This window comes from Chaetodon trifascialis, chromosome 12 (genome assembly GCF_039877785.1).
Source record: "Chaetodon trifascialis isolate fChaTrf1 chromosome 12, fChaTrf1.hap1, whole genome shotgun sequence".
Taxonomy (NCBI): Eukaryota; Metazoa; Chordata; class Actinopteri; order Chaetodontiformes; family Chaetodontidae; genus Chaetodon; species Chaetodon trifascialis.
The window spans coordinates 19870670-19886963 of NC_092067.1; the positions used below are offsets into that span (position 1 = coordinate 19870670).

At 40.2% G+C, this 16294-nt stretch overlaps 1 protein-coding gene across 1 annotated transcript in view; it reads left to right on the forward strand.

Annotated features, from left to right (window-relative positions):
* thsd7ba (thrombospondin, type I, domain containing 7Ba) overlaps positions 1 to 16294 on the forward strand; it is a 174496-nt gene that overhangs the window by 91199 nt on the left and 67003 nt on the right. The window contains exons 8-9 of the mRNA XM_070976398.1: positions 1867 to 2067; positions 15191 to 15382. Coding sequence (XP_070832499.1) covers positions 1867 to 2067; positions 15191 to 15382 — 393 coding nt within the window. The remainder of the gene's footprint in view (positions 1 to 1866; positions 2068 to 15190; positions 15383 to 16294) is intronic.

Genomic DNA, 16294 nt, shown 5'->3' on the forward strand with positions numbered 1-16294 from the left:
ATTTCACATCCATACTGCAGTGGACATTTGCTGCCTTGTCTGACCTGAAGAAGATTTACTGATTGCGACTAAAAAATGTGGCAAATGATAATAAAATCAGTGCAAAACGATGGATTGCAACAACTGGAGAGTCATAAAATTATTGTGGCAAGCGAGTACCAAACAGTGGGATTAGGGTATTTTTATTTTTTATTTCATTTCAACATTTGCACTGTTTTGGAGGACTTATTTTTTTTCTGATGAAGTTTAGAAAGATTTCAGCTTTTTCAAAATGTTGATTTTTCACACACACACACACACACACACACACACACACACACACACACACACACACACACACACACACACACACACACACACACACACACACACACACACACACACACAAGAAATATTACTCTGAACACCTTGAAACAACACAGTGTTGGTCATAATTTAGACTATTACTATGTACCAGTTATTAACTTTCAAGGGTTGATAAATAATTAAAATGTGAATTTGAGCTGCAATAAGTGGTCATGAGGGACAATTCTTTTCTACCGCTACAGTGATGTTCAGTATCTGCCACTGTGGAGCTTCGGCTGGCAGCTCCCAATTTAGTAACAGCAGCAGCAACAGCAGTGAAAAGACAGTGAGACTCGGTAATTGGAGAGACAGGTGTCATTGTGAAATTCTTGCCAATGTCTAGCTTGACCCCAGTCACTCAGACTTTCCCACTTTTTTTAAAGCACTTTCTCGTTTGCCGCGCTATTTGGCTTATTATTTTCCTCACCTACCCTTGTCTCTCCTCTCACCTGGCGAATGGGATCCAAGTAAAGATGTATTTATTCTGTGTGTTTTCCTTTCATTTATCTTTTGGGGGGTAGTTAATATTTTTTTAATCTTTTAGGTGTTTGTTTTGGATATTAAAATTGGAGAAGCAAAAACAAAATGTGAAAGAATTTGAGTTTTCAAAGAGTGTTATATGCTCAATAGTTTGACACTACGGATCATACAGCTGACAAGATTTATGAGGTTTGCAGGAAATATGGCGATGGCAGCAGCCTGGTGGATAAGGAACCAGGTGATGGTCATCAGCTTTAATCTCTGCACTGGCCGGTAAAAGAGACGGGGACGAGAAGGACACAAGATGACAAGTGCCAGCCTGTTAGTCAGATCCACCAGTGAAAATGTTCTTTTTTGTATATCAAAGCTTGAACAGTGTTATATAGATTAGACTTCATAAATACAAGGCCCCATCCCATGAAAATTACCCTAATTTATCATCTCATATCTAACGCTTTCCATGTGGAGAGAGTGGAAACAGATTCGGGGTCCCTCTCAGTACCAAGCTACTTAATAGATCATAATGTGGACAGCCCCTGCTGCTGAAATTGAGTCTAATAAATAGATTTACCACTTGTCCCTCCATTACAAGATATCTCACTCAGAGCGTAGCTTAACAAATGAATAAAAAAAACCCACTTAATTCAGCTTAGAGTATACCTTTAGAGCATCATCTAAAGAGAATTACACCAAAATTACATTCTTTTCTTAGAACAGTTTTGTTGTAAAGAAACCATGATGGCCTGCAGTGGCTAACAAGGTTACAATAAACACAGACTGCCCTTTCTTCTTTCAAACTCCTGTTTTCATTATTCGCCTTTAATAATCATCAGTGAGACATGATGGCAATAGTTGGGAGGTGCTGCTACTGACAAAGGCATAGTTCAAGAAAAGAAAGACTTGAAGAATTGATCACAGCAAAAAAGCCCACATCTTAATACTGTTTTGGCTTTGTGTGAGACAACATTGTTGCCTTGTTTTTTGTGTAGGAATGAAAGCCACTTCTCTAAAAACACTCCCTCCCCTCCTCCTCTCTGACAGGTTTCAGACATAGGAGGAGGGATGTGCTGTGGGAGTCCAGCAGTCCTCTGGAGACCTGCCCTCATCTGGTGGAGTCCGTCCCGTGTGAGGATCCCGCCTGCTACCTGTGGCAGGTCCAACAAGAGGAAAGATGCATTCCCACGAAAAGCCCCTGTGGTCCTGGAACTGCAGTCCAGAATGTGACCTGTGTCAGTGCTGAAGGTAATGTCCCCAGTTTACGTCATGAAGGAGCAGTTTGCATCTTCTAAAGCCGATTCATAAGAAGATTTTTGACACTTTGGGAAATACGTGTACTTGCTTTCTTGCCAAGAGTTAGATGAGGATATTGAGACCACCCTGTTTTGGACTTTTGGACAGAGTCAGCCCTGTCATCATACTTGGCTAAGCTAAGCTAAGCTGGCTAAAAAGCTGTAGCTTCATCAGTAAGGCCAAGAAAGCGAATAAGGATATTTTCCAAAATGTCCTTTCACAATTTATGAATGTCGTAAAACAACACATCCTAATACCTAAACAACTAAATAGGGTGACTGTCACAGACTCCCAAAACGATGTATATAACCGTTAGAGAGTGTGTACCGCACCTTCGTCATCCTCAAAACCGCTTGGTAAGATTTAGGAAAAGATCATGGTTTAGGTTGAAAACAATACTGTTACAAGTTTGTTACTTATGTTACTTAAGTCATGTCTGTTTGACCTGTCTATCCACCCCACTTTCCTCCAGATGCAAACTTTTTTTGCTCTCCATGCCACGTCACCTGACTTCCACCTTCACTCCTGTCTTAATTGCTACAGCCACAAGAGGCTGCAACCTGACAATAAATGTGAATGCATGGGGTCGTAATAAGCTACCTGCACAGACGACCTATAGAGCTGTTTTTCTGGTGAGGAAAGATCAATAATATTCATAAAATGACCACATAGTCCACATGTTCAGCAATAAAAGTATTCTACTACAGAAAAAATAAGTTATTGATCTGTATTTCTCTCTGTTGGGATTTGAGTTAAGCTATATTTATTTGCCTTTGCTCAGTATTGTTATGGCCGCTATAACTTTAAAACGGAGCTTCCCATGGGCTGTGACACATTCATAAGCATAATTAGACTACGTCTACAATTAGCAGTAAAATTCATCAAGGCCATAGTAGAACTATCAGTGCTGTGGTCCAGACATGTAATGTTATCTGTAACACTGTGACACAAGAGCTATCAGGTATAATGTCATCCATTGTGCTCAGCCATATAATCACGTTGGGTGATAGGAACATCAGTGTTAACGAAGCATGCGTTATTCATGAGGGTCCATCACCATGTTTATGGGCACAGAAAACGCTGGCCTGATTAAAAGTCAGAATCAGAGCTTCCTACCAGGCATTAATTGCTCATCTCCATAGATTATAAACCTAATTGCACCCCTTTTTCCCTGTGTTTTATTATTCTGTCACAATGGATCATGTGTATGTTTATCAGGAAGGCAGTGGAGGGTCCAAATGTATTAGCCATTGAGAGAGTCTAATGAGTTCTGACAGGACAACTAAGAATGTGAGCTTTGGCGGGTTTGAGGAAAAGGGCTTATGAAATTATCTGTGGTGGATTTATTGTTAGTGAATGTTGACAAGTTGTTCACTGTTCATTCCTTAATTGGCTTATCAGACGTACCATTCAAGCACCTTGTGTTGGCACACAGTGTCAGAGCCAAGTTGTTAAGTGATGCAAAATCCTGTAAAGAGCTCTGTTTTTCACACAGTGTCTCTGTAGGCTGGTGTAGCAGTGATATAGGTAAGGACTACAAGCACCACTAAGCTTGACAATATGAGTCACAAACTCGCAGCAAATACTGTTCACATGAAAAGCAGTTAATGGCTTGAGAACTGCTTCCATTTTTAGATACATGCAATTATTGAGAGAGATTTTGAGTGGAATGGAGCTGAACTGAAGTGGAAAAGTATTAAACTGCCATTAGTACATATTGTCTTTCTGCATCCATGAAGTCTGCGACCAAACTTGCATGTCATGTCTACATAAAGCAAGCATTTAATAATGTTCTAATGGTGTGTCATAACTTGATAAATACATGTTGCTAGACACATGAAGCATGATTTTTGTTGTGAGTGGATTGGATAAAATACAACTTTGGTGAGAGAAGATGTTTGGCAGGCTGGCAGTGCTCGTGTCAAGGATTTGTCACTGCCAGTTCATTTTATTCAAATAAAATGCACCATCCGCACTCTCATTATGCCAAATGAAAACCACACCAAGTACTGTTCTGAAACAGAGTGCTGCTGTGTTTTCTTTAATGAATTGAATGGTGGACAGATGGGAAAGTAGAAAATTAGATGGACAGAATAAGTTCTGCTGCCATGATTATTTTTTTTTCTGCAAACATCTCAGTGACCCCCTTTGATTGTGGTCAGGTTTTTCTCCAGATGAAATATGCTTTTAGGTACTTTTCTGTTATGCCTGACATATAAATTTAGCAGACCTTGGAGAAAACAGCCACTAATTGCCAGCCTCTCTGCGCATTCAGACTCATCACATTCAAGCTCTGCTCCTCAGATGGACACTTTGTCCGTGTCTTTGTCTGTGCTTATTATTAGATTTGGACCTCTCTGTTAAGTTTGGTGTTAGTTAACTCGTGGAAAGGCTGTTTTGAGAGAAGAAATAAGAGAGAAATCAATCAATAGTTTATGAATTCTTCATGAAATCTACTCAAAGAAATCATATTTGATCATATTTTCATCATATTTTATGGAAACTATTCCCGCATGTTTCTCTTTGTATCTCCACCACCAATTATAAAAAATGCTGCAATTTCAGTTTTTAAAGTAATGGATCATTTTGTTATGGTCACCTAGTGTACTACCTTTGTCGCACAAAAATTTGCAAAACATTTCAAGAAAGTGATTAGAGGACATGAAGGATGAGAATTTTTAGTGCATCATGGACTTAAAAGCTCTGACTCAAAAGTCAGATCGTTTCAGTTAAACAAAAGGTTGAGTGTTGGACTTACTAATTCAGTCATTTCAGGACTTAAGTTAATGACTGAAATCAATACACTGTATTTCCATACATATTTTATATTTTAAAACAAATACTGACAGTTATGTTCAAACTTCATCCCAGATATTTTTTACAGCTTCAATCCAAGCAAGTGAATGGGGGGGGGGGTTGTGAATGACGTTACCTGCAACATCTTTGGGTTCCTGTGAAGAATTTCCAATAATATTGTACAGTTTTATGGAGAGAGCCATGGGAGTCCTGAGCTGCTGTGTCAGGAATGCTTAGACTGACTGTGCAGAGTATAATACCTGCATACATAGCCAGTGTTGGCTTGGTTTCAATCATCTTCACTTAATCCAAAAGTGGAGAAAATACTTGACAGAGTGAGACAGGTGGAGAGGAGGGAGAGAGAAAGGATAGGTAGGAGTGACATATCTGCAAAGATGAAACGATTGTTTACAGTAGTCTGATGTTTGGTCATATAAAGTAAGCATCTGTGATATTGATTTGTGATCGGAGCTCCCCGAGTTCATCAAAGACATTTGAAATGGGGTTCACAGCTGTTCACGGATAAGAAGTGAAGGGTTTCTGGGAAAAGAAAAAACAGGACCATCTGCAATCCAGCTCATCTGGACTTGCCCTGTCTCGTTATTTGAGGAAAGATATTTTTAATTGGAAGGAATCCACTAATTAAGTCAGTGCTTTTTGCCGTGGTCTAGCTTCATGCTGTCCCACTTTACATGCATTAACCCTCAACCAAACCATAGGTCATTCATACACAGCTCTGGATCTTAACCTTTGGATTAAAGAGTGGCTGAATCTTTATTTGATTTCAAATTACACTGAAAAACTCAACTTTTATAACCTTACTTTCTCATATAATACAATAAGGTCTGGTTCACATCGGCTACTGTATGTTAAGTTGTTGTGAATTCTGACAATGTTGTTGGTGAAAGATTCGTTTTCTGTGTTGAGATCCTTAAATAGACACCTCTCTTTACAGTACATCCAAGTGTGAGCTCTCACTAATTGCTGGTGGCGGTTTAGTGTGGGAAGGTCAGCTATGGCCAGGCTTTCCTGGCTGACAAGCTTGTTCTTTATCCATTAGGAGCCCGCTGTTCAATTTCTGAACAGAAGTGCTGACATTTTTTTAATGGTTCAGATTATAGTCAGTGTACTGAGACACTTGCAGCATGGATTTCTAAATGTTTTCAGTGTGTAGCTGCATTGGATGAGGATATTACAATTGTTGTTGATGTTTGCATAACATTTCCACTGTGGACTGAGGCAAGTTGATGTTTGAACTGGCAGGTTGCAGGTACCATTTAAGATTGTGAACTTCAGTGAAGTGACAGGCGCCCAAGAGATGTGGAACTTTTTCTCCAATTTACTCCCTTATTGAGTAAGTATGTGGTTTCAATTTCTCAGCAAAAAACTTTGCTGCATTTCAAACCTGAAAACTCTGAGGCAGAGGAAAGTCTGTACCTGTAGAGAGTAAGAGACAGCACTTTCCCAGCGAAGTTCATCTCATGGGGATTTGAATTATTATATATCGCTGCTCAAGCAATCAGAAAACATTCTTTATCACCTAAATGATTGTTTTTATTGCTTAGCAAATACACAAGGTAATTCCTAAAACCACTTAGGTATGGATGAAATAGAGTAGATTGGCCCAGTGTTCAAGGACATTTTGGGGCTCAGCCAAGAGGATCACCCGGAGGGATCTACCCCTGGGGAGAAAACTGTTATTTTTCTGATGAAAATGCATCGGTCTGGTGCATCGCACAGTCTGGACATACTTTCAGTTTACTTAAATTATCCATCTCCTCACCTGCCTCCTGCCATCTGCTGATCCACATAGGTTGTGTAGATAAACAATACAGTCCTCAAAGAACAGGGAAAGCGTTATAATATAATATAATATAATATAATATAATATAATATAATATAATATAATATAATATAATATAATATAATGTAATATAATATAATATAATATAATATAATATAATATAATCTTTTCCTGTTAACACATGATGTGTGAGAGTGCTGATTGGCTGATAACACTGGTGTGATTTTCAAGGTGTGATTGAGCACTTCTTGCAGGATGCTTCTTTTTGAGCAGGCTTTACAGTTTTATAGCACAATTATTTCACAGTCTGGTGACAACATTTTATGCATTACACAACACAAACTATTTTTGCTTGTCTGACTAACTACCAGCTGGCAACAACCTCAGTGTCACAGTGCCACATAATTGACTAGTGGACTAGCATTCAATGCACTCAAATTTACATGTACAATTTTTTTTTTTTTTTTTCCTTTTTTACATTTTTCAGGTGCCTACCGACACTGTTAATAAGTCCTCTCCTTGCTCAGCTGAAGGTTACTGGCCAACTCAGTTTCCATTTTTGACTGTCTCCGCACTGGATTTGTATTTGCCACAGTTTCTTGGTCTGTCTATGACATTCCTGCAGCTTCTATATCTGTTAGCTCCAATGAGCACCACATCCTCAATGTCCAGCCATTCCAGCCATGTCTCTTCCCTTGGGGCGATCTGGCTGAGCTGAGTTGAGTCAACCAGTCATCTCTCATTGCCTTTTTCTGATCTTTGGTGGTGAGCATGGATCTGGTCCACATGTCTCTTAACTACCATAATTTCCGGACTATCGAGTGCACCTGAATATAAGCCGCACCAACTAAATTTAGAAAGAAAAAAAGATGTGTACATATATAGGCCGCACTTGTCTATAAGTCGCAGGTGCCCCCGTTGTAACATGAGATATTTACACAGAAAGATGGTACACGGAAAGATTTTTTTAAATTTTTAATTACCGTAAATAAATATTTTTTTCCAAACAGTGTCTGTAACACGGCAGTAACACAGCAGTAAAACGACAGTAAAGCTGCAGTAACACAGTACTGCAGAAGCTACCAGTAGCTACTGTTAGCCTACCAGAAAAGTCATTGGTCACTATCTTCATCTTCCTCCTGCGCACTGAAACCACTGACGTTGTGTTCTTTAGTGTCCGAATTGAACAGCCTCAGAATGGCTAGAAAACTAGCGTCTTCCTCGGTGCATTATCTCTTCCACGCGTCTGTCTTGCTCTTGCGTTTCCTGCTAGAGTGCCCCCTGGAGGCCGTTAGCCTGTAAAAATCTATAGATTAGCCACTTCGTTGTTTAGACTGCAGGGTTCAAAGCATGTGAAAAAAGTAGTGGCTTATAGTCCGGAAATTACGGTACTCTCCCAACATCACTTTGTATGAGATGGTTAACCAACTCTATGATTCCTGGAATCCACTTAGATCCAAGACTGAAGATCTGGGTCAGTTCTCAACCTTTTCCATTGTGTGGTTATTTTGTCATGTCTTTGTTTTTCTGCAAGTTCATGTTTAGGTCTGGTTGGAGTAAATCCAACGTGCAACATGTAGTCTGACTGTTGTAGTCTGAGGAGTCACTTGAAAGCTGTGACTCTCTAGCTAAGGCTACCTTGGCAGTCAGCATACCTTCTGGACTTTTTCTTCATCACACTGTTTGCACCCCTCTCTTTGCTAACCCATAGCTGGAGGCATGGTGGGGTGCAGAGGCCACAGGACAGATACTATTTCTTTTCTCAGAAAGTCTTTGAATGTGCTGACAGCAAGGGCCATTATCAGACACCAAGAGTTGAAGTGGTAGAACGCACTGGATACACGTCCATTCATATTGAATTGGCATTTATGAGTGGAAAAAGCATCTTTCCTGTAAACAGTCTGGCATAATCCACAAGGATCCATGTCAGGCCAGTCCCAGGGGGTGTGATGGAGCTGTAATATTTCAGTGCTCTTGACATGCAAGCCTTGACAGAATCCTCCCAGTCCAGCTTTGGACATCATATATAACTCCTGACCAGTGCCTTCATTTTGACACTCCCAGGTGACATTGATGAAGCTGTCTTAAGACACTGTCTTGACCTGGCATTGATACAGTTACTCTCATTTCCCACAACACACACCAATTGCAGATACTGAGTTCAGTCCCTTTTAGTTCTGATGACCAGCCCCTGTGTACCATTTTCTACACCAACAAGAGTATTGGATCTTTGTCTGTCCATACTTTCACTTGATCAGCCATCACTGAGCTATCCAGTACGAGAGCCCTGCCTTTTGGCCTCTTCAAGTTAGGTTTATAAGAGTAGGCAGCTCAGGACATCTGCATTGTGGTAGTATTATTGCTCATTGTACTCCATTGTGTATTTCTGGGCTCTCAAGACCACTGTTGGAACCTGGTCAATGCCATTTGTGGTGTTGCTCTGAACTTAATGAAAAGTGACAACAAGGGTTTATGATCTGTCACTATGGTGAACTTCTGTCCATAAATGTACTTGTGGAAGCATGTTATTCCAAACCTCACTGCCAGTCCTACCTTATCACATTGTGAGTACTTCTACCCTGTGGTATGTAAATCCTCTGGGTTTTGCAGTTTTATCTGGCATCTGATGTGACAGCTCTGCTCCTATTCCGTATGGTGAGGTCTCACATGATAACACGATGTCCTTCCCTCGGTCATAATGTACCAGCACCATGGCCACATATTTTTTCGCTTCCTTGTCAAAAGGGATTTGGTGATGTGTTTGACTTAGACCTAATCTTGCAAATTTCTGTCCATCTTAAATAGCTGGCTAAGGGGTTGTAAATTCTGGGGTTGGTCTCTGCACAGCTTTGCTGAGTCATCTTCTTTCAACACCACCGGTGAACCACAGGTGCTCCCCACAGTACAGTATCAACATGACCTCATCTTTGTCTGTGTCTTCATGGTTGACATAGTTTGCTCCCTGAGTTTCACATGCTTTCTTGTCTGTTGTGCTACCTGTGCCTTTGGACTTGCATGCTTTCTAAATATTGCCAGTTATTTGCTACATTACTTACTACGCTGTTGAGATGTTTCTTTAACAAACCTACAGTCCTCATCTCTGTTCTGCTCTCTCACACAACTGTAGCAAGCTTTATGCTCTTGCTGCTGACTAGGGCCCTGCTTTGCTGACATTTTGTTCACTGCCTGAGGTGCCCTCATGTGCAAGAGTGCAGACTCCAGCGATTGTATGTCTTTCATATCCTTGATGGCCATCTCAATAGTCTTGGCCAGCTCTTTGTCAAAGGTCAGTTCCAGCTCTGAAAACAACTGCCACCGTATACGATCATCTCCGCTCACCCAGACCAATTCTGATAACCTTTCTCCAGAGTTGAAGTTGTGATAAATTTCCTCAGGGTTTGGGGTTAAAACTGACCTTCAGCAGCTTAACAAGCTCATCAGAGTCGTCTCCCAGCCTCACGGGGCTGATGAGGTTCCTGATAAGACTGTAAGTTTGACTGTCCTCTGAACTGAGCAAATGGCTTTCTCCTGATTTGCATTTGTGATCCCATTAACTTAAAAAATATTTGTGATATCTTGTCCATATATGAGTTTGACTATAAGAAGAACCTTCCCACCATGACAGGCTCCAGTTTTCTCCAGTTTTGGCCTGTTGCACGGACAGTCCGTTTTATGCTAATGTCGCTACTTAGTGGGCTACCTCACTCCTTTGTGTCTATGAGATATTCGCTGTAACTTCATCCTGGTCACCATTTGTGTTGTCCCTCATGGGAAGTTTCCAGCCTGGTTAAATTTTCTTTATTAATTTTCTTTTAAACACACCTCATGAACTGATTGGTTGGCGTTTACTTGATGTTGCGCTTTACTCTGTGAGATATTGTCAGTTTTCCCCTCACAGTGGTTCATTATTCAGCATGTTTTTTTCTAATAATGAGTCTGTCAATGCTGAGTGAAGAAGGACCTGTAATTGTGTAAAATATAGCTGTATTTGCTATGCAGAGTTCTGAGAATCAGATCTGCATCTGTTTTTATTTACCTCTTAGCTTGACTGGGTTATGACTGACATAAGGCAGGTCTTATGTTGACAGCAGAGAGAGTTAGCTTGTTCTATCCAATTAAGAAAATCCCTCCTGTCTCATCATGTGGCAATCATGCAGAGACGAAAGCTTCCAAACTCTCAACTTTCAACTTTGTAGAATAAAACTATCATCCTCTTATCCACGGAAGCCATGTGAATAAGAAGTTGCAGTACATGTAGTTTTGAGATGGAAAGAAGTCCACCTGCAGTTAAATGAGTTTAAAATAATAGGGAAGGTAACAGGCACTTCTTGCTTTCCACAATAACTTAACTGGGCTATAAACTACAGCAAAGAAAAAAAAAAAAACTATGTTACCCTAACCCACTGGCTTTTTGCCCCAGGCTTAGTAAAGTTGTTTTGACAGCAAATCACCACACAGCAACCATTCACTCCAGAGTAGTCAGCTCCATTTCCCAAACTACCAACCACAGGGCAGACTGAATCAAACATACTAGATGCACCTGTGACTGGCATCTGATATGTCAGATTTGACCCCTTATATATGCAGACCGGCCAACCTTCCCAAACCTACAGACACATTTCAGAAGCCAACGACAATAAGTCAGTAGAATAGGTACAATCAGTCTAAACTACAGCAGCTCTGATAGACTGGTCAACAGTTCTTCGGCGAGGATGAACTCAGGAAAGCAGCCCTAAACTTGGCTCTCTGACAGTCTCTAATAATGCAATCGTAAAGTTATATGACTGACAGGCGAATACAGCCAAAACATTAATTAGTGACCCCAGCTAGTTTGTCAGAGCCCACTTTGATATTCACAGTGATTTTGTCCAATTTACCTTGTTACTTTTGCCCACCAGCTTTGTCTTAAAAGCTGCCCGCACAGAGAGGATGTCATTATTAACTTTTAAGCAAAGGCGAGGACTTCTAGTTTTTTTTCTACATCTACCTGAATAATAACAATGAATAAGATTAATTGGTGGGTGGGCGAGCAGAATAGAAATCATGTTGAAATTGTATGCAGGAGGCAGTGGTATTATATCTGAGTAAGAGCCCCAACTACAGATCCCTGTATTAATAATGCAAAAGGACCCCTAGGGCAGCCATCTATTTGCAGAGCCCAACATGGAGTCTCACACATACACTGTCTCTCTCTCTCTCTCTCTCTCACACACACACACACACACACACACACACAAAGTGTGTGGCTCTGGATTCATGTTATCATACCATTTTTCTTTAGGCAGTATTTTCAGGGAGGCAAAGCTTTGTGAGTCTTTTGTTAGGTTTGTTTGCTAACATATTCATTAGTCCTTTGTGATTTTCAAGCATTACAATTGTTGAATAATTACTGATCATCTACTGTTTGTAAGGGGATAGCAAATACTTCTACTGTCAGTAATAATACATCTAAACAGTTCTTAAAATATGCCAAGAGCACAGGGAAACCTGTTATATTTTTTATGACGGTGCATACTGCAGTATTCATCTGTATGTTTGTTCAACGTTAAAGCTAAGGCTTTAATTTCACATGTGTGAAAATAGGGATGTACGGTGATGTGTGGTAGGAGGTGAGACGTATGCATTTGCATAGCAATGGATATGCAATAGTTCAATATACTGAAATATTGTGTTTTAAAGTTTTTGTTTTGTATAATTTGTTAATGTTTTATTAAATGTTGACTTGTTTCTAAAAGGTCATGTTACGCTGTTACACTGTTTTATGTTTTGTTAATGCGTTATCTAAATTCCTGCTTGCTGGTCATGGATTTTATGAAATCTTCTTGTTTTGTTTTTCTGTTTTGGCCAATCGTGTTGTGCTTTCCACCTCAGGGCCACAGCACAGTCTTTCAGAAAGGCATTAAATCGAATGTTTGAATGTGTAATGCTGTGAACAAAAGGAAATGCTACCTTTACAAACTCCACTTTTTCAGTGTCAAGTGTCATTGTTGAAAGAATGCTGAAAATATTGTTTTGTCACATTTTTGTTTGGTAAGGCTTTCTATGTGGCATGTCCGCTACCTTAAAGCAATACGTTTGAGTTCTCTGTGCCTGACAAACTGGTCATCCAGATATTCCTGTAAAGGTAATACAAGTAATACATGTTTCCTTAACTTTAGACAGAACTCTCTACTTTTCAGTTTCCTTTTAAAGTTATTCAACTTGCTCTATCGTGTCCATTTTCACATTCCAAGTGCAAAATGGGTCTCTTATCTCCATAACATTTGCGCAGAAACTTTATAGATGGTGAATATAAAGCACTCAGTCTGTCCCTCTGAATGTGGATCACAGAATCGATTGGTGCATACCTTGCTTCCTTTTATGCTCACTTTGTATAAAGCACAAATGCCTGAAATAATTACCTGGGTGGGAGCCATGGTGAACCAAGACAATATATTTCCCACAGCTTAAAATTGCCCTGCCAGTTCAAAACAATTATGTAAAGTATGAGCGCTCACAATTCCAATTCAAGTGCTGCAGCCTCCAGATCTTTGCTCAGTTGGTGTATATATATAATTATAAATAATTTTCGTGGTTGCGCAAAGGTAATTTTCTTTCTTTCTTTCTTTCTCTTTTCCCCAGAGTTTTAAATGTCATTTTACTGTACCTTATAAACCTAACTTCATCATCACCCACATAATTCCTTCATGTCTCCCATACTACAGTCACACTGTGCTAATACCAACAGTGAAAATGAATCACTTGCACCACATGCATGAGAGTTTCAGCTGGCGAGTTCTCCATCTTATGTCCAGTTATATGTTTCTAATAAAAGGTTCTAATGCATACAATACAGTAGCCTGAATCATCACCCTCTGCAGTTGATGTGCAACTTTATGGGCGAAAGGTTTTCAACCTCCCAAAGGGAATCTTGCACATTTATCTGATGAGGCGATAGCTACGTTTTCTCTCTCCTCTGCCCTCCTGTGCGTCAAGGGGATTCGCCTTGAGAGGAATAAAAGACAAATTGATGACAAATTTGCCCTGGGGTTGTTATTGTTAAACCATATTCCATGATGTAGTGTCAGAGTTCAACCAAGTTAATGATACAGCTGTGTGTGAGCGTATATCCTGAAACAATGCCTCGGCAGCCGCTGGCATTGTTTTGACATCAGGATGGCACCCCTGTTTCTGAAATTGATCTCCCTCTGTTTCTCTCTCTTGTGGACAGAGAGACCTTAAAGAAAACTGTGGCACTCTAACTCTGGGCCGGCTCCAACCAAAAAATATAGAGGATCATATTTTACCAAGGGTATTATTCAGTCATTAACATTCATGTGAGAATACTTTTCTGTAATTTTAGTGTTTAATCACACAATAAGAGAGTCATTATCATGGAAGTACAGTGAAGAGGAAAGGCTCTGTCTTTCCTGTAGCTGTCCCACTCCTGAAAGAAGAGTTAACAGGGAGCTGTGATAAATATTTCATAACATGACTGCAAGATGAAGGCTGAAGGATAGTTTTTAAAACCAGCTCAGAATACCAATGCGACGGCCTCATAATTTTCTTTAGATAAAATGAAATTCTATTTGTGTTTGACAGAATTTCCTGAAGACTTAAGCAGGATGCTTGCTTAAGTTTGCTGTGAATCTTTTATTGAGGAGGAAATTCTTTTCCCCCCAAAGCATCAAAAATGTTTGACGTTTGGCAAACTTTGCCAATATAGACAAACATAATATTTAGGGATTTTAAAAAAAAAATCCAAAAAAATCATTTAGAAAAAATGATCATGCTATAAATTATAGCCACCAGTTTGTGAACGTGCTCCTATTAATACCCACATAGGCCTCTTACAGGGCTGCATAACCACCTGTTCACACTCAGATTGTATCCAGATTTACTGTGATTATATGTACATTGGCATCAACATGCATCAGCAGTGAGATCACATCCTGATCTATGTCCACATCACAGCTGGACACCTCTCCAGGACCACACATCCCTCTCTGCCCTTGACAGAAAATACAGGCTTCACAGAAAACGGCGAACAACTGAAACATGAGACAGCTGAGACAGGCACAGAGCATCAAAGCAGCTGGCCATACTGTATATTTCTAGTTGTGCTCTATGAGAACTGCATTTACACTTTCTTTCGATGTGATCAGAATGAAAACCTGCTCGCCGCTGCAGGTGGTTCATGGATTTGGATCACTGTCATCTGTCTTCATTCACGTTTTAAATGGGTGCACACTGCCATCTAAGTTTTAATCTGATCAACCCAGATGCATAGTGGTCTTATAATGTTATACTTTCGCTGTGCTTCTTATATAAACTCGTGATTTCATGCATCCCTTTCTGGGATGTGGATTTAAATGCAGCCCATTTGTGTACCACTTGTACAAGGTTGCATCACTATCTGATTGCTGTCAGATCAGGTCAAGATCAGGTCATCTGACGCTGACGTCTCCATTTCCTATCTCAACCTGCCTTTCTCAGGGGAAGATGTGCCTGCTTCCCACTGCGATGACGATCCTCCCCCCACACAAGTGGCCTGCGAGGTGGCCTGCTCTGCAGACTGTGTGGTTGGCTCCTGGTCCTCCTGGTCACCCTGCTCACACAGCTGTGCCACCAAGACCGCGGAGGGCCGACAGAGCCGCACTCGCACAGTGTTGGCGCTCCCGGGGAAAGGTGACTTGTTTGGCTTTTCACCCTGTGACAATCAGTTTCTCTCCTTGCTGTGTTGTTTATGTGATAACAGCTTTCAGGCAAACAAACTGTCACAACTTGGATAGTTTATTTTCCTCATATTGTCTGTTAATAAGGCATGGCTTTTTGTAGGTGGCTTTGCTTTAGATTCTAAACTTTAGTTTTGATTTACAACTTTTACTTTTGTTCCATAAGGGGTACTAATTAAATAAAGTGCCACCATTACTAAGACTGGAGGACAGGGATAAATTACACCTTAAGAATAGTTTTTGGACTTCTCTGGTACATGTGAAATATTTAGTTTAGTAATATTGTTACTGCATGACAAAATAGAGTGTAGGAAAAACCACATCACAACACTGATTTCTGAAAACACCCATTTAAATTGTAATTTATTTATAGAAATTGCTGTGCTAAGAAAACAAATGTTATGTTGTCCCTGGGAATCAAATCTAAGAAACCCATAGACTAACTCACCAAATAAAAAAAATAAAGACTGATTGAGCCAAACTCTTTATCAGAATGCTTTTCACCAACACTGCTGGTTTACTTTGGCTCTTATTTCTGTGGATTTCTTATGGAGTCTTGTTTACTGTCGACATTTTTCATCTCAAAAACATTTGAGGTTTGAGTTGACCATCCATTATCGAGGGCTCTTTCTTGAGCCAGTATTTTTCTGCGAGTGTGTTTTTAAGTCAGACAGCAGAGCCTTGGCAGCCAGCTACTACCCATTAATCCCTGTAACCAAACACATATCTGCAATAACAGCTGATGAAAGAATCTCACAGCTTAAGTCAGGTTCCAAACTGTGTTGTTTATTACCATGTTGCTGGCTATCTGCTTGCTGGCAGAGGTGCTGTGTGTGTGTGTGTGTGTGTGTGTGTGTGTGTGTGT